Source organism: Phaseolus vulgaris, chromosome 3 (assembly GCF_000499845.2).
Source record: "Phaseolus vulgaris cultivar G19833 chromosome 3, P. vulgaris v2.0, whole genome shotgun sequence".
In the NCBI taxonomy this organism is placed as follows: Eukaryota; Viridiplantae; Streptophyta; class Magnoliopsida; order Fabales; family Fabaceae; genus Phaseolus; species Phaseolus vulgaris.
The window spans coordinates 13859262-13882027 of NC_023757.2; the positions used below are offsets into that span (position 1 = coordinate 13859262).

General features: G+C 35.8%; 3 protein-coding genes across 3 annotated transcripts in view; 1 reads left to right on the top strand and 2 right to left on the bottom strand.

Annotated features, from left to right (window-relative positions):
- Positions 1-700: 700 nt before the first annotated feature.
- LOC137839155 (uncharacterized mitochondrial protein AtMg00820-like) lies at positions 701-1117 on the bottom strand. The gene has a single exon (XM_068648281.1). It carries the CDS (start codon positions 1115-1117, stop codon positions 701-703), a length of 417 nt encoding a protein of 138 aa, XP_068504382.1.
- A 9-nt stretch (positions 1118-1126) lies between these two features.
- On the bottom strand, positions 1127-4433 carry LOC137839156 (uncharacterized). The gene is made up of 4 exons (XM_068648282.1): positions 4245-4433; positions 2880-3938; positions 2286-2707; positions 1127-1688 (listed from the first exon to the last, which is right to left on the bottom strand). Exons 1-4 carry the CDS (start codon positions 4431-4433, stop codon positions 1127-1129), a joined length of 2232 nt encoding a protein of 743 aa, XP_068504383.1.
- Positions 4434-21263: 16830 nt separating this feature from the next.
- Positions 21264-22766, top strand: part of LOC137839157 (uncharacterized) — a 27468-nt gene continuing 25965 nt past the window's right edge. Inside the window, exons 1-3 of the mRNA XM_068648283.1 lie at positions 21264-22142; positions 22229-22236; positions 22355-22727. Coding sequence (XP_068504384.1) covers positions 21264-22142; positions 22229-22236; positions 22355-22727 — 1260 coding nt within the window. The remainder of the gene's footprint in view (positions 22143-22228; positions 22237-22354; positions 22728-22766) is intronic.

Here is a 22766-nt window from a genome sequence, read left to right on the forward strand (position 1 = left end):
TTTGCATTGCCATGAGATCAAGCTTGATCCAAGCAAGTGACAGGTACCACTGGTGCTCTTCCTATCAATTTTGCAACCTATAAAGTCTGAATCAGAATAGCCAGTCAAACTCAATGAAATGTTACTTGGATACCACAAACCAACTTCTTTAGTTCCCTGCAAATATTTCAGAATCCTTTTGGCAGCATTGAAGTGTGATTCTTTAGGAGCAGAATGAAACCGAGCCCACATGCACACTGCAAACATTATGCCAGGCCTGCTGGCAGTGAGATACAGTAGAGATCCTATGATTCCTCTGTATTTAGTTTCATCAACAGGAATTCCAACTTCATCATGATCCAAGTGACAGCTAGTTGAGAAGGGTGTGCTGATTGGTTTGCACTTGTCCATTTCAAATTTTCTCAGCAGATCCTTGCAATACTTGGCTTGATTCAAGAAAATGCCATCCTTGAGGTGTTTGACCTGCAAGCCTAGAAAATAGTTCAACTCACCCATCATTGACATTTCAAACTCACTCTTCATGATTTCCACAAAAGTTTCACACAATTCTCCATTGTTTGATCCAAAAATGATGTCATCCACATATACTTGTACTAGAATTGTGTCATCTCCTTTCTTCTTAATGAACAAGGTCTTATCTGATGTGCCTCTGTCATAGCCTTGTGAGGTGAGGAAATCACTTAGCCTCTCATACCATTGCCTAAGAGCTTGCTTGAGCCCATATAGAGCCTTTTTTTAGTTTGAACACGTGTCCTGGATGTTGATAGTCTTCAAAACCTAGTGGTTGTGAAACAAATACCTCTTCATTTATATAACCATTTAAGAAGGCACTCTTCACCTCCATTTGGAATAGCTTGAACCCTTTGATGCAGGAGAAGGCAAGTAACAATCTAACAGCTTCTAGCCGAGCCATTGGTGCATATGTCTCATCATAGTCTATTCCTTCTTCTTGATTATACCCTTTAGCCACTAGTCTAGCCTTATTTCCTGTAATCACCCCATGCTCATCCATCTTGTTTCTGAATACCCATTTTGTTCCAATGATATTCATTTCAGGTATTCTAGGAACAAGAGTCCATACCTCATTTAGAGCAAATTGATTCAGTTCCTCTTGCATGGCCAGAATCTAGTTACTGTCCTTGAGGGCTTCATTCAGATTTTTGGGTTCCACTTGAGATACAAAGGCCATTGTTTCACAGAAGTTATTTAGGGCTTTCCTAGTTGATACTCCCTTCTCAATGTTCCCAATGACATTATCAAGGGTTAGGTCTCTTGGGGTTTTCCATTCTTTTGGCAAACCTGCAGACACAATAGGTTCTTGCATAACATGTGAGTCAGCAGTATCAATATGAATCGATTCATTTTGATTTAAAACAGATTTAAATTCATCATAGTCAAAGTCATCTGCAGCAGTTTTAGATATGCTATGATCAGCTTCATTAAATACAGCATGCATTGATTCTTCTACTATGAGCAATCTTTTATTGAAGACTCTATATGCATGACCATTCAAAGCATAACCAATGTGCACACCTTCATCAGATTTAGCATTAAACTTACCTAAATTCTCTTTGCCATTATTCAATACAAAGCATTTACACCCAAACACTCTAAGGTGACTTACACTAGGTTTCCTGCCCTTATACAATTCATATGGAGTTTTCTTAAGAATGGGTCTAATTAAGGTTCTGTTTAACACATAAGCTGCAGTATAGACTGCATCTGCCCAAAAATACTTAGGAAGCTTAGATTCATTTAACATAGTTCTAGCTAGTTCCTCTAATGATCTGTTTTTTCTTTCAACTACACCGTTTTGTTGGGGAGTCCTAAGGGCTGAAAAGCTATGTGATATCCTATGTTTCTCACAGAACCTCTCAAATCTAGCATTCTGAAACCCTCCCCCATGATCACTTCGAATTGATTTTATGCAGCAACCATTTTCATTATGTAAAACCTTTGCTAATTTCTTAAAGGCATTGTAAGCATCATTTTTATGTGCAAGAAACAAAGTCCATGTAAATCTAGAGTATTCATCCACAACAACTAAAGCATACAAATTTCCAGCCAAGCTAGCAACTCTAGAGGGTCCAAAGAAGTCCATATGCAATACATCCAATGGATTTTTTGTAGAAACAATGTCTTTTGAATTGAAAGAGGATCTGATTTGTTTACCTTTCACACAAGAATCACAGAGCCTGTTATCCTGAAATTTAATGTTAGGTAAACTAGAAACAAGATCTTTATATTTCAATTTATTTAAGTGATTAGTGTATATGTGAGCTAACCTCCTGTGCCACAGCCAAGACTCATCACTTCTAGACAGTAAACACTCATTTGAAGAGTTAGTTTCCATGATATCCAAGAGGTATAGGTTATTCACTCTCTTATCAGTAAACAACACCTTACCAAAGGAGTCACTTGAGATTGTGCAGCCCTTTGACTTGAAGTTCACCTTGTATCCTTTGTCACAAAGTTGACTGATACTGAGAAGGCTATGTTTGAGTCCTTCTACATAAATCACATTCTCAATAGTGGTTGAATTCCCTGTTCCAACCGTGCCTCTGCCCAGAATTCTTCCTCGGTTATTATCACCATAGGTTACATGTCCCTCTGCCTTGAGCTTCAAGCTAGTGAATTTTGTAAGATCTACAGTCATATGTTTGGAACAGCCACTGTCCAAGTACCATTGATTTCTCTTGCTGCCTTTCTGCAAAATGGAGCAAAGATGATACAAATGGTACCCTTTTCAGTATAGGGTCCAACACAAATTAAAACGTTCCCTTTGGTAGCCATTTTGCTAAGTTCTTAGGAACAAGATGCCTTCTAGCAATGCATGACCTAGAGGTATGACTAGATTTCATGCAGTAAAAGTAGGTTACGTGAGATTCCTTTTTGCCACTATTAAAAGCTGAAAAACTTGATTTTGCTGGAACAAAAAAACTTGAAAGCTTTTTGACATTGGTTACATTTCCAGGGTTATAACCAATACCATTCTTGTTGAAAACAACATTTTGTGAACCAAGGAGAGACTTAAGATTCTCTCTTCCCTTGGTGAAATTGGAAAGGGTTTTTAGCAAATACTCCACTTGTTTTTCCAATTTTTTGCAGTTTTCACAGGTTTTAATAGAGGCATGCAAGCATGTTAGTTCAAGGGTTACTAAATCTGTTTTAGCCTTATGTAGTTCTTCCTCAAGTGTTTTTACTTTAGGTGCAAGAACATTATTTACCTTTTGCAACTTACTACATATTACAGCTAGCCTATTTGCTTCATCATGTGTTTCTTTGAAAGCAGCAAGCAATTGATCATATTTATCAGATTCCATAGAGAATTCACTTACTGAATCAGAGATTGACCCTTCATCTTTCACCATGAAGCACAAATTGTTTTCCTCACTCTCAGTTGAATAGTTGTTGGTTGAAGATACTTCATTCTCTTCCCACGAAATGTAAGCTCTTCTCCCCTTGCTCCTTTCAACCTTCTTGCTGGCAGATTTGTCCTTTGATTGATTGTTTGGACAATCCATTTTGATGTGCCCTGTTTTGCCACAGCCAAAGCAAGTGTAGTTAGAGGAATTTGATTCATTAGGTTTAGGATTCCTTCTTTTCTGTTGGTTCCTATCTCTGCTTTTCTTCTTCAGGAATCTGCTGAACCTCTTTGTAAGTAGGCTGATTGTTTCATCATGTTTAACATCTTCTTTTTCCCCATTGATCTCACTCTGTTCACTTGCTTTCAGTGCAAGTCCCTTGGGTTTTCTTTCCACTGTTTCCTGGTCTTTGAGTCTCTTGAGCTCCAGTTCATGCTCCATTAATTTCCCAAAGAGTGCAGCAGTTGACAGCTTTGACAGATCACGACTTTCTGATATGGCAGTAACCTTGGGTTGCCAGCTTCTGTCGAGACACTTCAACACTTTTATGTTGAGTTCCTCTCTGTCAAATTCCTTTCCCAAACCAGTAAGGTGATTCACAATATGAGTGAACCTTTTCTGCACATCAGCAATGCTCTCCTCGGGTTGCATTCTAAACAATTCATATTCTTGTATGAGAGAATGTTTTCTTGATCTCTTCACATCTTCAGTACCCTCATGAATGACTTCCAAGACCTCCCACATCTCCTTAGCTGAACTGCATTGGGATATCCTGAAGAACTCATCCATTGTTAATGAGGAGGTTATGATGTTCTTGGCCACAAGATCATATTGAGCCTTCTTCCTTTCAATCTCATTCCATTCAGATCTTGGCTTTACCACTTCTTCATCCTTGACAACCTGCATTGGCACATAGGGTCCATGGACCACAACCTCCCAAATTAACGCATCAATAGATTCCATGAAATTTTTCATTCTAATTTTCCAAAAAGCATAATTCATTCCATTGAACATAAGTGATCTATTGACAGAAGATCCCTCAGCAAAAAGCACTTTACACTCAGACATTATTGCAAACAAACTTGATTAAAATACAAGTCCTAGCTCTTGATACCAATTGGTGGGTTCAATAGTGTCAAAGTTCAAGATGGGGGTGAATTGACCTTTTAAAAGTTTTGCACAAAATCAGATATTGTCACAGTACTCAGAAAATAAATCGATTTATTTACCAATGAACATATTTATTTTTATACTGTTTATGTATTTTAAGTTGTTTATCTCAGTTGAATAATCTTTGATTTTAAGATTGAATTAGATGATTTGTAGGCAAAGTCCAAATTGATTTGCGGAATTAAAACAGTGAGCTTCAACAATTAATCACAACCTTTGAATGCAAAGCTAATGTTTGATTTTCCCAAAACACTTAACATATTGTATTAACCTTCACATAGTACGAAATTCACTGATGTTTCACCACATATGAATTTATGCAGAATTTCTTTAGAAAAACAAGAACAGTATATACGTGCCCAGAAAGAACATATTCAATTACAATTGAACAAATTTATTTCTTGACAGTTTAGTTTATTTAGCAGTTATTGAGTGCGGGGATTATGAGAGAATGAACACAAAGCGATTATACTGGTTCACTCCAATGAGCTACATCCAGTCTTCACCTAATCCAAGGTGAAATTCACTAAAACACAATTCAAACAATTACAAAACACCATTGTTCTTGAACCCTACAAGAACATGACAAATCTTGCTGAAAAACACTATTCCAGCACACATAACTCTTCAAGAAACCCTATCAAGAAGAGTTTACAACTACACTTTTACAAGGAACGAAATATGAAACGAGTACACCTGATAGAGGATGCAGAAATCTGCCTTAGACCAGTAGAACAGATTGCTCACACAGTGGCAACACCTCTAACCAAGCCTTAGAGCCAACCAAAAACAAGCACACTTTATGATTTGTAAAAGCTTTCAAGAACACATGCTAATTCTCTGTAAATCCTTAATTCTCTGTTGTAAAACTTGTTTTCTCAATTGTATGATTCACTTTTGAACATAGGAACAAGTTTTCTTTTTATAGAAAAACAACTTATAACAGATTTTCAAAAAACAGTTAAAGCTGTTATAAAAAGAACATATTGAAAATAAAATGAACATATTTATTTTCAAAAGCAATTAGAGAATTTGTTATGTGAAGGAGACTCAGTGAAACACTCTGGTGCAAGGACAAAACGAAAAAACCTTTTAAGATAAACATGGCACCAGACTAAAAGGAATCCATTCATTTACAAATGAACAGATTTATTTTTCAAAACGATAATAGAAAAAAACATAACTATTGAAACACAGTCGTTTTGAGAGAGTGAAGACTTAGTCAAAATACTTGATGCACAAAACCTGATTTTTAAAGGCCTTAGTCCATGCATCAGTTTAATAAAGAATCTATTCATTTGGAAAAGAACAGATTTATTTTTTATGCAGTAAGGGTGTTTATGCAAAACATGTGAAAAACAGTTTCAGAAAACTTGTGCTTGCTCTTATCACATGGTCAGGGGTTAAGATGTGAGTTAGCTAGAAAAAAACCTACTCTAAACAACCTCGAAACTATACCTAAGACATTCTTAAAGCAAATGTAAATACAAATGAAATTTACACAAATGGCTTCATCAAACACATGTCTTGAAGGGGCAACAACTATCTTGAACAATCTTAATCGATTTGGGTTTATGTGTTACTTCTTCTTCTTGATAGTAATTAATAAAAAAATATTGATAATTTTTAGTTTAATGTTTTAATTTTGTGTTATTATTTTGAAAATTTTCAATTTAGCCTCACTTTTCTTAAAATTTATTAAACTAAATATATTCTTTTCCATTAAATTGATGAAAAAATTATGATCACAATGAATATTTATATATAATTTTTTTCAGTGATAAGTTATTTGTACCGGTTCGATTTTGAAAACCCCTAATTAATATCATGAATAAGAGGCCTATTTGAAATCATAAAAAAAATTAGGGGACATATACGTATAAGGTCTTTGAATCTCATAAATTGGTTCATATTCATGGTATCATTTAACTAACCATAAAAAATGAATTTTAGACCTAATGAATAAGCACGCTTTTGATAAATAAATGCTAAGAACAAACTAAATTATTGTTGGTTTCAACACAAGAGTAAAAGTTTCATCACATCATTCTCTAACCATTTAAGACTAATAATCTAAAACCTTCCATCACCAACGAGAATTCTGCTATAAAATAACCCTTAGAATGAATAGTATATTAATATTAAGAGGTCATTGTACTAAATCTCACGCCTTATTTTTAATAAGAGTATTGTCTTCATCTTGCATAGCAAATTTGTTTTGGTGAGTTGTGTTTAAGGATTTGGTTCGAGATAATGTTAAAAAAAAAGGTAATTGTTACTACATGATGCAAAAAAGACGGGGCACATAGAAACATGACATGAAGTATGAGAAATGAAAAAAAGTACTTATATTTTGACACCTCTATTTGTGTTACTGCATAATACAACCGTCTGACATGGCAGTTTTAATATTAAACAAATAGTTTGTTGAAATGGAAAAATTGAAAAAATTTTGCATTTGAAGGGTGCGTTTCTGGAATGAATAACGTTTAAAATGTGCGTTTGAAAGGTAGGATTCAAAAGGAAGAACATTTTGTTTGAGGGTTGTGGATTGGGAAGGGAGACCGTTTGCGTTTGAGGGTTGTTGGTTGAGAACGAAGATGTGCGATTTTGTGTTGTGTGCGCCGTTCAACGAAAGCAGCAGTGGGATTTGGTAGGATTAGGGTTTTCGATTGGGGCGTTTTCGATTGTGGCAGGTTTGAAGGGAGAAGGAAGCATAAGAGAAGTGTGTTGCCATCTTGAGGTGTTTAGGGTTTTCGTTTAAGAGTGCGATTTCGATTGAGGTATGTATTTTGCTTTGTTTGGTACGGGGTTATTTGTTTGATTGTTTTGCTATTGCTTTGCTTTCTGTTTTTTAGCGTTGAGTGTAATGTAATTTTGTTTGTTTGTTTGGTGTGTGGTTTTTGAGTTTTGAAGTTTGAATGCATTTGAATTTCATTGTTTTATGCTTTGCGAATTTGGGACTGGTTTTTGAAGTTTTTATTTGTCCAAAAGGTTAGGGACTGAGTTATTGGTGATAGAATTCAATGTGAATGTTAATGTCCTGAATTAGTGACAATGACATGGGGAAGTGGTGACTCCTTTCTTTTTATGTGGTGACCTATGAAACAATTTTTGCATTGCCATCTTGTCTTACCATTGTTATGTTTGCATGTCCTGTTTTGGTCTTTTATTTTTTATTTTTTTGGTGAGATAGAGATGTTACTATGTTAGATGGATGAACATGTCATAGGATTGTATGAGACATGAATATTGAATTGGATCTAATTTGAACTTGAAACCATTATTGTTGCATTATGTATGTTTTTGCAGAGTATAAAATGGCATGGAGTTGTGATAACGACCATCATTGTAGAAATCATCACATAATAGCTTTTTTAAGAAAAATAATTTTCCCACTTTGGATCAATTAAGTGCATGTTTGTATGTAGTTACGTTTAAGATAACTTATTATTCTTCGAAAACACAATATTGTTACTTTTGACAAAAGTTATTTTTCTTGAAAAAAATTCAAAAGCAACCATGTTATAATTACTTTTGTAATGGTGGTGGATGGAAGAAAAGTTTGGTCATATTTGGTTGGTTTAGTGATGGTTTTTATTCCACAGTTTCATTTGTTTCCATATTGTAAGAATGAATCATTAATTTACGGTTGAAATATTATATTAAATAATGAAGGAAAATCCAAAATTTATTTTTGCCCTACCAAATTTTTTTTGCAGATAGTAATTTCTTAAGCTTGCTAACAAGGTGAAATTTAAATATTCATATGAAGTTTTACCTCTTATTTTATATAGCAGCGATATTGTAGGTTTTAGGGTGATTGAAGGTTAGACAATTGATTATTGTAAGGGTAACTTTCAAATGTGGTATGTGTAGGTATTTATGCACTGTCTTTTAACCTTCCAACTTAATGTTGCATTTATTTTTTTGGTTTTATGAGGATTGAGATGTGCAAGTAGGATGGGCAAGGAGTGAGTTATGTGGGAATAGGTAGTGACCTGCCACCACGTTTTTGCATAGTTAACATTTGTATGTTTTTTATTAATTTCTTGGATGTATTTTGTTGGGGCAGTATTTATTTTGCATTTTGTAGAATTGAATTGTGGTGTTCATGGTTTTCAATTGATTAAGTAATTACTTGTTTAGGATATAATGTCAAGTAGCAGACGTTCATATCAGGAGGTTGTTACGATTGATCCTCATCCCGAGACTCAACCTAAGGTTCGATTGAAATGATGATTTTTGTTTTAAAGTAGACATGATGGTATATTTATTTTTTGATAATTTTATATATTAAAGTGTATTTGTATTTGATTTGATATACAGGTGTTTAGGAATAATTGCAGGTCAAAGTGTTTGGGTGTTGTGAACAAGCACTTAAGAAAGCAACAAAGGATGAAGTTCGTACAATGACGGTGAAAGTTGTTGAACTGATGCACAAATGTGAGGAGCAGAAGGTATTAATCATGAGTATGGAGAAAGAGGTTAAGGACATACTTGAGTTAATTGCAAGAAGAAATTATGTTCCTGATGATACTCGTTCGGAAGTTGAACCTCTTTCAGTGGATTGCACATACTTCAAAAGACAGAAATAAGTCATGAAGATGTAGATGAAGAGAAAGACTTACATGGAGATGAAGACCGACCAAATGAAGAAGTCAACATGTTTTCTAAAATGAACTGTGAACCTAGGAAACGTTTCAAAACTGCTATTTTGAAAACACCTTGGACAACATATTCAAGGAGGAAGCGAACAAACCCAAAAACTTATGCTTAAGTAGTTGGTTAATTGATATATTTTTAGGTTTTTATGCTTTTAAGTTAGTGGATTTATAGTTTATTCACATTGTTGAAACAATTGTAATATATGTGCTATTGTACAATTTATGTGCTTATGAAATTGTCGTAACAAATATTTTTGTTGAGGATTTATTTATTCTGGAAACTCTAAATGTGTGACTGGATTTATTTTATGATTCATTCAACATTGTTTATTAACTTTGTGAGCTTTGCAGTTATAATTGTGATTCTTGTGTATTGTTCAGATGTTTTTGTTGAACTTTGTAGTGAATGTGGTCAATTTTATTATGTGTAAAACTGAGTTCATTGGATGTGATGATAGTAATTGCAGTGCATGGTGGACAAGTTGTGAATACTTTATGCACAACTTATCAATACTTAAGGAAATTGAATAATACAACAGTAGTTTGAAATGTGGTATGCGAATCTAAGTGGTCAACCCTTTGTTTTTAAGTGGGGACCTGACAAGAATTTTATGCATTGTCATGTAACCCTCAAATATAAAGTTTCCATGTGGTTTTTTTGGTGTTTTGAGGGTCCACATGGGAGTCCATTGGGATCATTCCAGGTTATGCAATTGAATAGTGCAAGAGTACCTTGAAATGTGGTATGTGAATCTAAGTGGTGACTCTTTTGTTTTTAAGTGGGGACATGTGAAGAACTTTATGCACTATGATATAATCATCCAAGTTAATGTTTACATGTGTTTTTTTGGTGTTTTGAGGGTTGAGATGGTAGTCCAGTGACCTCATTGCAGGTTAGGCAATTCAGTAGTGGAAGAATGGCTTCAATCCTGGTATGTGAATCTAAGTGGGAACCCCTTTGATTTTAAATGGGGACCTGTGAAGAACTTTATGCACTATCATGTAAGCCTCCAAGTCAATGTTTGCATCTCGTTTTTTTGGTGTTGTGAGGGTTGAGATGGGAGTCCAGTGAGCTCATTGAAGGTTATGCAATTCAATAGTGCAAGAGTAACTTGAATTCTGCTATGTGAATCTATATGATGACCCCTTCTATATGATGGGTCCTCACTTATGAACACATGGGTCCCCACTTACACTACAAGGGTTCCTATGACCAACACAACATGCATGGTCATTGTTTTCATCTTTCTGTGAAGAAGTTTATGCATTGTCATGTAAGCCTCCAAGTCAATGTTTGCATGTAGTTTTTTTGGTGTTGTAAGGGTTGAGAAGACAGTTCAATAAGCTCAATGAACGTTAGGTAATTCGATAGTGGAAGAGTAGCTTGAATTGTGGAATGTTCATCTAAGTAGTGACCCCTTTGTTTTTAAGTGGTGACATGTGAAGAACTTTAGGCACTGTCATGTAAGTCTCCAAGTGAATGTTTGCATGTTGTTAGTGTAATTATCATTAATATTATATTTATTATTATTAATATTATATTAATTATTATTAATATTAATTTTGATTATTATTATCACTATATATCAACCAATGAATATCACTATCCAGCCATTCATGAACCGAAATATAGCCGGAGGTTTCACAAGTTGGCTTTATTGCAACTGCCCCATTCTCACTAAATCCACACCACATTGGCATGACCATGCATAAACTTTGTCATGGGTCCCCACATATTAACACATAGGTCACCACTTACACTACAAGGTCTCCTATGACCACCATTACATCGGTTTACCCACCCAATTCACGTTCATACCTTACAACTACGTTCCTTCACACACATCATGCATTGTCAAGTGCTGAATCCCAAAAAGAAAGATGAAAACAATGACCATGCAGAAACCTTGTCATGTGTGCCCACTTATTAACACACGGGTCCCCACTTACACTACAAGGCTTCCTATGACCACCACAACATGCCTTCACCCACCCAATTCACGTTCATACCCTCCACCTAGGTGCCTTCACAAGCATCATGCACTGCCAAGTGCTGAACCCCAAAAAGCAAGATGAAAACAATGACCATGCAGAAACCTAGTCATGGGTCCTCACTTATGAACACATGGGTCCCCACTTACACTACAAGGGTTCCTATGACCAACACAACATGCATGGTCATTGTTTTCATCTTTCTGTGAAGAAGTTTATGCATTGTCATGTAAGCCTCCAAGTCAATGTTTGCATGTAGTTTTTTTGGTGTTGTGAGGGTTGAGAAGACAGTTCAATAAGCTCAATGAACGTTAGGTAATTCGATAGTGGAAGAGTAGCTTGAATTGTGGAATGTTCATCTAAGTAGTGACCCCTTTGTTTTTAAGTGGTGACATGTGAAGAACTTTAGGCACTGTCATGTAAGTCTCCAAGTGAATGTTTGCATGTTGTTAGTGTAATTATCATTAATATTATATTTATTATTATTAATATTATATTAATTATTATTAATATTAATTTTGATTATTATTATCACTATATATCAACCAATGAATATCACTATCCAGCCATTCATGAACCGAAATATAGCCGGAGGTTTCACAAGTTGGCTTTATTGCAACTGCCCCATTCTCACTAAATCCACACCACATTGGCATGACCATGCATAAACTTTGTCATGGGTCCCCACATATTAACACATAGGTCACCACTTACACTACAAGGTCTCCTATGACCACCATTACATCGGTTTACCCACCCAATTCACGTTCATACCTTACAACTACGTTCCTTCACACACATCATGCATTGTCAAGTGCTGAATCCCAAAAAGAAAGATGAAAACAATGACCATGCAGAAACCTTGTCATGTGTGCCCACTTATTAACACACGGGTCCCCACTTACACTACAAGGCTTCCTATGACCACCACAACATGCCTTCACCCACCCAATTCACGTTCATACCCTCCACCTAGGTGCCTTCACAAGCATCATGCACTGCCAAGTGCTGAACCCCAAAAAGCAAGATGAAAACAATGACCATGCAGAAACCTAGTCATGGGTCCTCACTTATGAACACATGGGTCCCCACTTACACTACAAGGGTTCCTATGACCAACACAACATGCCTTCACCCACTCAATTCACGTTCATACCCTCCATCTAGGTGCCTTCAGACACATCACGCACTGCGCTGAATCCCAAAAAGCAAGATGAAAAACATGACCATGCAGAAACCTTGTCATGGGTCCTCACTTATTAACACATGAGTCCCCACTTACACTAGAAGGGTTCCTATGACCACCACAACATGGTTCACCCACACAATTGATGTTCATATCCTCCACCTAGGTGCCTTCACACACATGATGCACTACCAACTGCTGAATCCCAATAACCAACATGAATAAAAACAGCATGCACAAACCTTGTCATGGGTCCCCACTTATTAACACATGAGCTCCCACTTAAACTAAAAGGTTTGCTATGAACATACAATGAATATACACTCAAAACAGCACTCAATATCACTCAATTTATGAACATACAATTTCACATTCTTGTCGTGAAATGACACATTTGTGCCCAAAATATGATATATAACAATAGATTAAGTAAATAACTTAAATGAAATTGAAATTGCTTCCATTGATCAAACAAATGTATCTATATTGTTCACAATCCTCCCCTCGCGATTTCGCCAAACGAGTGACCTCAATCTTTAAACAACCGCAACCTCTTCGCACTCCCAAGGAAACCTCTTCGGACTCCGCCTAACTCCGTCGCACAATCCTCGCCTTTTTAGGGTTCAAGGTTTTCGCGTTGCACCTCTCAAGCTTCTTTTGCTGCACCTCTAAAGGGGTTTTTTCAAAACAAAATCTTGTGCGTCCCAATTTCATTTTGACAAAAATGCCCTCTGCCACGTCAACTTCAGCCATATGAGCAAAGTGTAACCTGGCGCAAAGAGGGAACGGGATGTTGAAAAATCATTTTCCAATGAAAAATAATACTTTTTTGCAAAAATATTTTTGAACAATTGGTTGCCAATTTTCCTCATACTGTTACGTTACATTACAAAGAAAATATGTAAATATTAACTAACCTTATATAAAAGATTATATAGAATATTAAAAATATTTTATAAGAATATTTATATACTAGTACTGTTAGTAATACTAGTACTGCTAGTACTTCTAGTAATACTAGCAATATTAGTACTGCTAGTAATACTAGTACTGCTAGTAATACTAGTTTTGCTAGTAATACTAATAATGCTAGTACAGCTAGTAATACTAGTACTGCTAGTACTTTTAGTAATACTAGTACTTCTAGTAATATTAGTATTGCGAGTAATACTTGTACCGCTAGTAATACTAGTACCGCTAGTAATACTAGTACTGTTAGTAATACTTGTACTACTAATAATACTAGTATTGCTAGTAATAATAGTACTGCTAGTAATACTAGTATTGCTAGTACTGTTAGTAATGCTAGAAATACTAGTACTGCTAGTACTGCTTGTAATACTAGTATTGCTAGTAATACTAGTACTGCTAGTAATTCTAGTACTGCTAGTAATACTAGTACTGCTAGTAATACTAGTAATGTTAGAATATATGGCCTTAAACGAGAGGGGGGTGAATTGTTTAAGAGAGATTTTCGCAAACTTTGAAGGTATAATGAAAATCAATGTTGAATTACAGAGAAAACAATCAAAGAAACAAATACTCAAAACTGTTTTAAGATGATATCAGAAAAATAATCGGTTGTTTTGTCGAAACAATCGGTTGTTTTTATCAGCAGTTAATAAAAACAACTTAAAAGAGATATATGTGAGATCAGGGAAAGAGATAATCACACAAACAGATTTATACTGGTTCACTCTTACACCAAGAGCTACATCTAGTCCCCAAAAAGCACTGGGTAATCCACTATGCAATCAAAACCACTGGGTAATCCACTATGCAATCAAAACCTTGAACCCCTCAAGAAACACACTACCTTTGGCAAACCACACCAAGAATGTTGATCTTGTACACCTCAAGAACACACAACACTCCTTGGTAACACAACTACAAAAATACAGTAATCAAGGAAGAATGGAATAAAATACACCGGGGTATTACAAAGCTTAAAGTTCAGAATTACAACCCAATCCTACTCCACACACTTAAGAATGATCCAAAGCACTTTCAAATCTTGAAAAAACTGTTTTGATAAACTTTTTCTCTTACTCCAAGATTAGGAGCGTAAAACCACTTTTATATAGGCCAACCAAGTGGTCAAAAGCATTTAATAAAGGAGTCAAGTTAGTTAGGATAATTTAAAACATATTAAAACCGCTTAAAAAAATTCTGTTAAGGTTTTCAGGAAAACAATCAATTGTTTTGTCGAAACAATCGATTGATTTGGTTTGACAGCAAAGTCAACCAAGTCAAACAGCTTTCAACCTTTTTCAAAAACTACTAAGGTAAAACAACCTGTTGAAATTTTGACAACTTTTTAGAAAACACATCTTTTCAAAAGGTTAAAGATTCAAATGAACTTGGATCATCTGAAGGAGTGAATTAACAAGTTTCAAACAACTAGACAACACACACACACACCCAGCAGCAAGGTCTTCAAGCTTTCCTCTTGGATTTGGAGACATCAAAACATCTTGTTCAACAATCTCCCCCTATTTGATGAAGACAAATCCCTGGTTGCTTGTGTTGTTGTTTTTGAACTTGAAAGATCCTGCAAAACAGAATTTGTGCATATACATAGCAAGTATACCAGTAGGATACCAAGGAACACAAAACCAGTTTTCTGCATAAGCCATTTTGTAAAGAAAACTAGAAAACCAGTGCCAAACATAGTATTGTGTGCAACATAACTATGTTGAATAAGAGCATGGCAGCAACAGAATTTAAACCATGATAAAACCAGATAACACCATAGTGTAACAGCAGCAACACAACACATAAAACCACATCATTCTCCCCCTATTTGGCTTCTCAAATAGAATGAAAGAAGGGATAAAATCAAAATAACTTTTTTGTATCAGTGTTTTCCAGCATTGAAAACCAGCATATGGCAGCAACATAATAAACCAGATAACCAGTGTGTAGCTGCACTATTGCAACAACAAATCTTTGGTGTATTAGAGCCGTGACAGCAGAATCAAAGTACCATAGACCCTAGAAATTTCAGCAAGGAGACCATAGTTTCTCCCCCTATCTTTTCTTCATCCAGCAGTTCAAGTTGGTCAAATGATTGCTCAAGAGGTGGATTTGGTAAAAATATTCTCTCTTATGTTAAGAGCAAACCTTTCAGAAGTTCCAAAGATACATTCACAAATATTCATCAACCCCATGACCACTGTACCGTCCCATACCCGGGCGTTGACGAAGTCAAGGTCAAAGTCAGCGTCAAGGTCAAAGTCAACGTAAGGCGTCGCCCAGGTGGGGTGACGCCAAGCGCAGGCGTCGCCAAGAGGAAGCGTCGCCAAGAGGAGGCGTCGCCTAGCAGGGCGTTGCCAAGATAAGGCGTCACCTAGCAGGGCGTCGCCAAGTTGGAATGACACAAAAGCAAGGTGACCACAGCGCCACTCCCCGACACCCATGGGTAGGAAAGACCATGGAGGGGGCGACGCCGTGGGAAGGCCTCAGACCCCTGATAACCAGGGGATAGTGATAAAGAGAAGGAAAATGTGGCTTCAAGGCCATAGTAATAGCACCAGTGTAGGGCAGCCTGACTCGTGAAGTACCCCTGCCGCCCTAGAGACGCCTTTGGGACAGATACGACTCAAGGGGAGGGTCACGCCCAGGGTAGCCAGGCGCAGGGTACGAGAGGAAGGCAGATATGCTCTCAAAGTGAGTGACTAGATGATTGGGGGCATGAGTTGGCACCCAAAAAGGTCACCCCTCGCACAGTAGCACTCCCAAGCAGGAGGACTCACACGTAGAAACGTCCCCAGATGGGCAGAAACGCCCCCAGATGGGGTCATGGCGCTGTGAGGCCCTCCACGTGTACGACAGCCAGGCCATAATAGAAACACCATCTAGTCAGGTACCAGGTAATTAAAGTCATTTAATACAGTTTTCCGTTTTGAGCGTTTAAGGTACTATAAATGCTCCCAAACGTTTCGAACGTCTTAAATGCGCTGAGCGTTTTTATAATTAAATGCGCTTTAAGGCGCTTTGAATGCGTGAGGAGCTTAAATAGCGCTTTGAATGTTGGGAACGGGGTTCAAACTTTTGGCAAATTTCCCAGAAACTCTCTAGTTGCTTGCTCGAGCCTTGAGGTTACGCACAAGGGACTAGGGAAAGATTTTTGCTAGAAGGAGAAATATACACTAGACACAGTTTCCTTTTTACCACCTTCAGAGTGCCATACGCGGTGCTCCGATACGGAGGTGCATAGTTTTGGTGTTTCTTGTTGGCTGACTTGAGCGTCGGAGTGCAAACGGCCGCTAGGGCGCCCATTTGTCCTTCTTCTTTGCAGGAATCCACAGGTAACCAGTGGGAAGGAGTCCCCTAGCTGATGGTTGAGGTCGCGCACGAAGACGTCCCAGGTCAACCGGACGGAACAACCACCAATGTGGTTGCTATTCATAAAAAGCTTTGAATTTCAAGGATGACAAAGAATATATCTCTTTATGATCTAATTCAGAGGCATAAAGAATGCATATTTGACTCATAATGGGTTATGAAAGAAAATAAACAGTTGTAATCATGCATAAGAAATCAAAACAACTTTATTCAAATATTCCAGAGGTAAAACAATCGGTTGTTTCGTGAAAACAATCGGTTGTTTTTCTGAGACAGCAAGAAAATATTATTTTTTCAAAGAAAATCATCTTTCAAAGTGATGGGAAATGCATAATGAAATACATTCATACCTTTACATTACTTCAAGCATGTTTAAAATCTCATTTGGTCTTATGAAGCCAAAAGCATAAGATGAACATATACAACTTACTTTACAAAGGATGAACATATACAAGATACTAAGCCTCTCATACCACACTGCCTTGGAACTTGCTTAAGCCCATACAAGGCCTTTTTCAGCTTGTATACATGGTTAGGATGTTGATGATCTTCAAAGCCCGGTGGGTGTTCAACATAGACTTCCTCATTGATGATTCCATTGAGGAAATGACATTTTACATCCATTTGAAACAATTTGAATCCACTCATACAAGCAAAGGTTTGCAACAACCTTACAACTTCTAATCTTGCAACTGGAGCAAAGGTTTCACCATAATCTATGTCTTCTTCTTGATTATAACCTTTAGCCACAAGCCTTACCTTGTTCCTTGTAATTACTCCAGATTCATCCAACTTGTTTATGAAAACCCATTTGCATCCAATGATCTTCTCCACTGAAAGATCCCTTGGAACTTTGCATTCCTTTGGCAGCTCTTCCTGTTGCAAAATTTCAACCGGTTGTTTCGTAGAATCAATCGGTTATTTTTCTGGAAAGGATTCCAGCTTCTCCAAGGTGATGTTCTGCTCATCTTCTTCTGCATAAACCTTTGTAGAACTTTGATAACTATGAATGATTTCATCAAACACCACATGGACAGACTCTTCCACAGTTATAAGCCATCAACAACACCATATCGGACTCTTTATTCTTAAAGTTCCCGTACATAGGTCATGAATTTTAACTTGTCAAGAATATGAGTAAGGTGTATATGCTCTTGAACCATAACCATTACTTTGATCATTCTTCATCATAGCACCTGTACTTGAAAGGTCCTGTAACACATAATTGATGCATATACAAAGCAAGTATAGCAGCAAGATAACAAGACACACACAAACCAGTTTTCTGCATATCCAACATTAGCAGAAAAACCAGAAAAAATTGAAGTAATCAAGTGCTTTCTAGTGCAGAGAAGCAACAACATAATGCATTAGTTTTAAAGATATCTTATACAACCAAATCAAGCATAAACAGCTCCCCCTATTTTCTCTCACAAATAGCAAATGAGAAAGGTTGTACAAAGCAGAAATCAGAATGATAATATAGTAGACCAGTAGTACAAACAAGTTTGACATTTCAAGAAATAGAAACTGATATAGACCTTTCAAGAAAACAAGTGGATATAATCTTTTATTATCAGATTCTGAGGCACACTCAAAGTATATTTGTCCAAAAGCAAGATTTGGAAAAGAGAAATAAGTTTAATCATGCATAAGAAAACTTGACAGCATAATACAAAGGTGTCAGAGGAAAAACAATCGGTTGTTTCGAAAAAACAATCGCTTGTTTTACTGTTACAACAAAAAAAGAACATTTTTCATAACCAAAAGATACCTTTTACATTGATGAAAATGCAGTATGCAATTTGTTCATACCTTTGCACAGAGAACCCCAATAGATTCACTAAACAAGAAGACTTTGAGATGTTCATATGGTCACAAGGCACACTTACATAAATTGAGATATGGAAACACACATACTCTCTTTGAAGTTTCTTTTGATCAACACTATGCATGTGCCAAAGATGTCTCTTAACATTCAAAGAACTCTACAAGACATATACAATTGAAAAGTGTAGGTACAAAGATTGTCTTTACTCTTGATATACTTCCCTTTAGCAGTCATTCTTCAAGTCCAAAGGTAATTCTTGGCTGTCAAGGATACCTACAAGAAAAGATTAAAAAGCAAGATTTGGTCTCCTTATGAATTTGGGTCCAATGATGTTAGTAGGAACCTTAGAAACCTTAGGAACCCATTTCAAAATACCTTTGGGAACAAAAAACCTTCTTACTTTGTAGAATCTAATAGTGTGGCCCCTTTTCATGCAGTAATGACAAAATTCAACCAGTTGTTTTTCAAAGAAACTTGAAAAGGGTTTTGAAAAAAATTTGTTCTTGCTGTTTGGATTAAACCCTAACCCAGCCTTGCCAAAAACACATTTTTAAGAAGCAAGAACAGTTTCAAGATTAGATTGGCCTTTGGAAAACTTGTCCATGGTTTTTAAAAGATAATGAACCTTCTTTTGAAGAGATTCACAATTTTCACAAGAACTTGAATCAACACACTTACAAAAAGAGTTTTGGTCAATCATTTCCAAATTTTCAAAATCAGTTTTTGAATTGTTCAACTCTTCTTCCAAGATCTTGACTTTATTTTCCAACGAGTTCGTTTAAACTTTTCAATCGTTTATTTAAAAGGGCCAACCTATTAGCTTCTTCATGAGTCTCATTAAAGGCCTCAAGAAGTTGACTATAATTTTCAACATTAATGGAAGAGCTTGAACTTGCACTGCTTGTGTCACTTTCTTGTCTTGTCATTTGACATAAATTTGCTTCTTCTTCATCACTTGAAGAGGAGCTTGATGAGTCATCATTATAAGCTTCTCTTGATTTTCCTTTCTTCTCATACTTCTTGAAGTTTTTCCTCTCTTTGTTGGGACATTCAGTTTTAATATGACCCTGTTCACCACATCCAAAGCATGTGTATTTGTTAGTGTTAAACTCAGTAGGTTTCTTGTTATCATACTTGTTGAATGAGTCACTTTTGTTGTTTCTCTTCTTTAGGAACTTGCTGAATTTCTTAAACAACAACCTAAATGTTTCCTCTTCACTCTCATCACTTGAGTAATGACAATTTTTGTTCCCAGCATCTTGACTTGATCCAAATTATTCTTTTGTCATCAGACAAACCTTCTTTGTGGATTCTGAATAGAAAGATTCAGCAGAAGATTCTTCTTTGTCCATTAAGGCACTCCTTGGATTCTTGTGATACTATTCAAGGGTATTCCACATTTATTTGGCAGAACTACATTCTGAAACCTTGAGCAATTCATTAGAATCAAGTGCAGATACAATGATGTTCATAGCTACACAATGAAGATGTTCTCTTTCAGAAGAAACATTTTCAGATATAGGCATAAGATAGTTATTTGTAATAACATTTCAGATTTTTCTATCTATAGATTCAACAAAGAATTTGATTCTTATGCACCACAATTCATATTTCATACCACCGAACAAAGGTGGTTTGCTTAAACAGGCACCTTCCCCAAAAGAAAACTTTTCAGCCATTAAAAAAAGATTTAGGATAAAAACTTGAATATCTTTCCAGAACCAAGCTCTTGATGCCAATTGTTAGAATATAAGGCCTTAAACGAGAGGGGGTGAATTGTTTAAGAGGGATTTTCGCAAACTTTGAAGGTATAATGAAAATCAATGTTGAATTACAGAGAAAAGAATCAAGGAAAGAAATACCCAAAACTGTTTTAAGATGATATCAGAAAAACAATCGGTTGTTTTATCGAAACAATCGGTTGTTTTATCGAAACAATCAATTGTTTTTATCAGCAGTTAATAAAAACAACTTAAAACAAATATATGTGAGATAAGGGAAAGAGAGAATCACACAAACAAATTTATACCGGTTCACTCTTACACCAAGAGCTACATCCAGTGCCTAGAAACCACTGGGTAATCCACTATGCACTCAAAACCAGATTACACACATCACACACCAAAGTAGTGACCTTGAACCACTCAAGAAACACACTACCTTTGCCAAACCACACCAAGAATGTTGATCTTGAACACCTCAAGAACACACAACACTCCTTGGCAACACAACTACAAAAATACAGTAATCAAGAAAGAAGAATAAAATACACCTGGGTATTACAAAGCTTAAAGTTCAGAAATACAACCCAATCCTATTCCACACACTTAAGAATGATCCAAAGCACTTTCAAATATTGGAAAAATTGTTTTGATAAACTCTTTCTCTTCCTCCAAGATTAGGAGCGTAAAACCACCTTTATATAGACCAACCAAGTGGTCAAAAGAATTTAATAAAGGAGCGAAATTAGTTAGGATCATTTAAAACATATTAAAACCGCTTAACAAAATTTTGTTAAGGTTTTCAAGAAAACAATCAAAACAATCGATTGATTTGGTTTGATAGCAAAGTCAAACAACTTTCAACCTTTTTCAAAAACTACTAAGGTAAAACAACATGCTGTTTCGAAAAACAACCTGTTGAAATTTTGACACCTTTTTAAGAAACATATATTTTCAAAAGATTAAAAATTAAAATGAAATTGGATGATCTTAAGAAGTGAATTAAAAAGTTTCAAACAACTAGACAACACACACACCCAGCACCATGGTCTTCAAGCTTTCCTCTTGGATTTGGAGACATCAAAACATCTTGTTCAACAAGTAATAGTAGTACTCCTAATAATACTAGTAAAAACTAGTACTACTAGTAATACTAGTACTGCTAGTACAACTAGTACTGCTAGTAATACTAGTACTGCGAGTAATACTAGTAATGCTAGAAATACTAGTACTACTAGTACTTCTAGTAATACAAGTACTGCTACTAATACTAGTTCAGCTAGTAATTTTAGTACTGCTAGTAATATTAGTACTGCTAGTAGTATTTGTAAAACTAGTACTGCTAGTAATACTAGTACTGCTAGCACTACTAGTACTGCTAGTAATACTAGTACTGCAAGTAATACTAGTACAGCTAGTACCGCTAGTAATACTAGTACTGCTAGTAATACTAGTAAAACTAGTACTGCTAGTAATACTAGTAAGACTAGTACTGCTAGTAATACTAGTACGACTAGTAATACTAGTACGGCTAATATTACTAGTACTTCTAGTAATACTTGTACAACTAGTAATTCTAGTACTGCTAGTAATACTAGTAGAGCTAGTACTGCTAGTAATACTAGTACTGCTAGTAATACTAGTACTGCTAGTAATACTAGTACTGCTAGTAATACTAGTACTGCTAGTAATATTAGTAATACTAGTACTTCTAGTACTGGTAGTAATACTAGTTATACTAGTATTGCTAGTAATTCTAGTACTTCTAGTACTGCTAGTAATACTAGTACTGCTAGTACTGGTAGTAATACTTGTACTGCTAGTAACACTAGTATTGCTTGTACTGCTAGTAATACTACTGCTGTTAGTACTGCTTGAACTGCTAGTAATACTAGTACTGCTAGTAATACTAATAGTGCTAGTAATACTAGTATTGCTCGTAATACTAGTACAACTAGTAATTTTAGTACTCCTTGTAGTACTAGTACTGCTATTAATACTAGTAAAACTAGGACTGCTAGTAATATTAGTACTGTTAGTGATACTAGGATTACTACTAATACTAATTCTATTAGTAATACTAATACTACTAGTATTGCTAGTATTACTAGTACTGCTAGTAATACTACAAATTCTAGTAATGGTAGTAATACTAGTACTGTTAATAATACTACTACTAGTAGTAATATCACTACTGCTAGTACTGCTAGTAATACTAGTAGTACTAGTAACACTAGTACTGCTAGTAATATCAGTACTGCTAGTAATACTGGTACTCCTAGTAATACTAGTACTGCTAGTAATACTAGTAAAGCTAGAAATACGAGTACTGTTAGTAATACTACAACAGGTAGTAATACTAGTACTGCTAGTAACACTAGAACTGTTAGTAATATTAGTACTGCTAGTAAAACTAGTAATCCTAGTACTGCTAGTAATACTAGCACGGTTAGTAATACATGTACTGCTAGTAATACTAGTACTTGT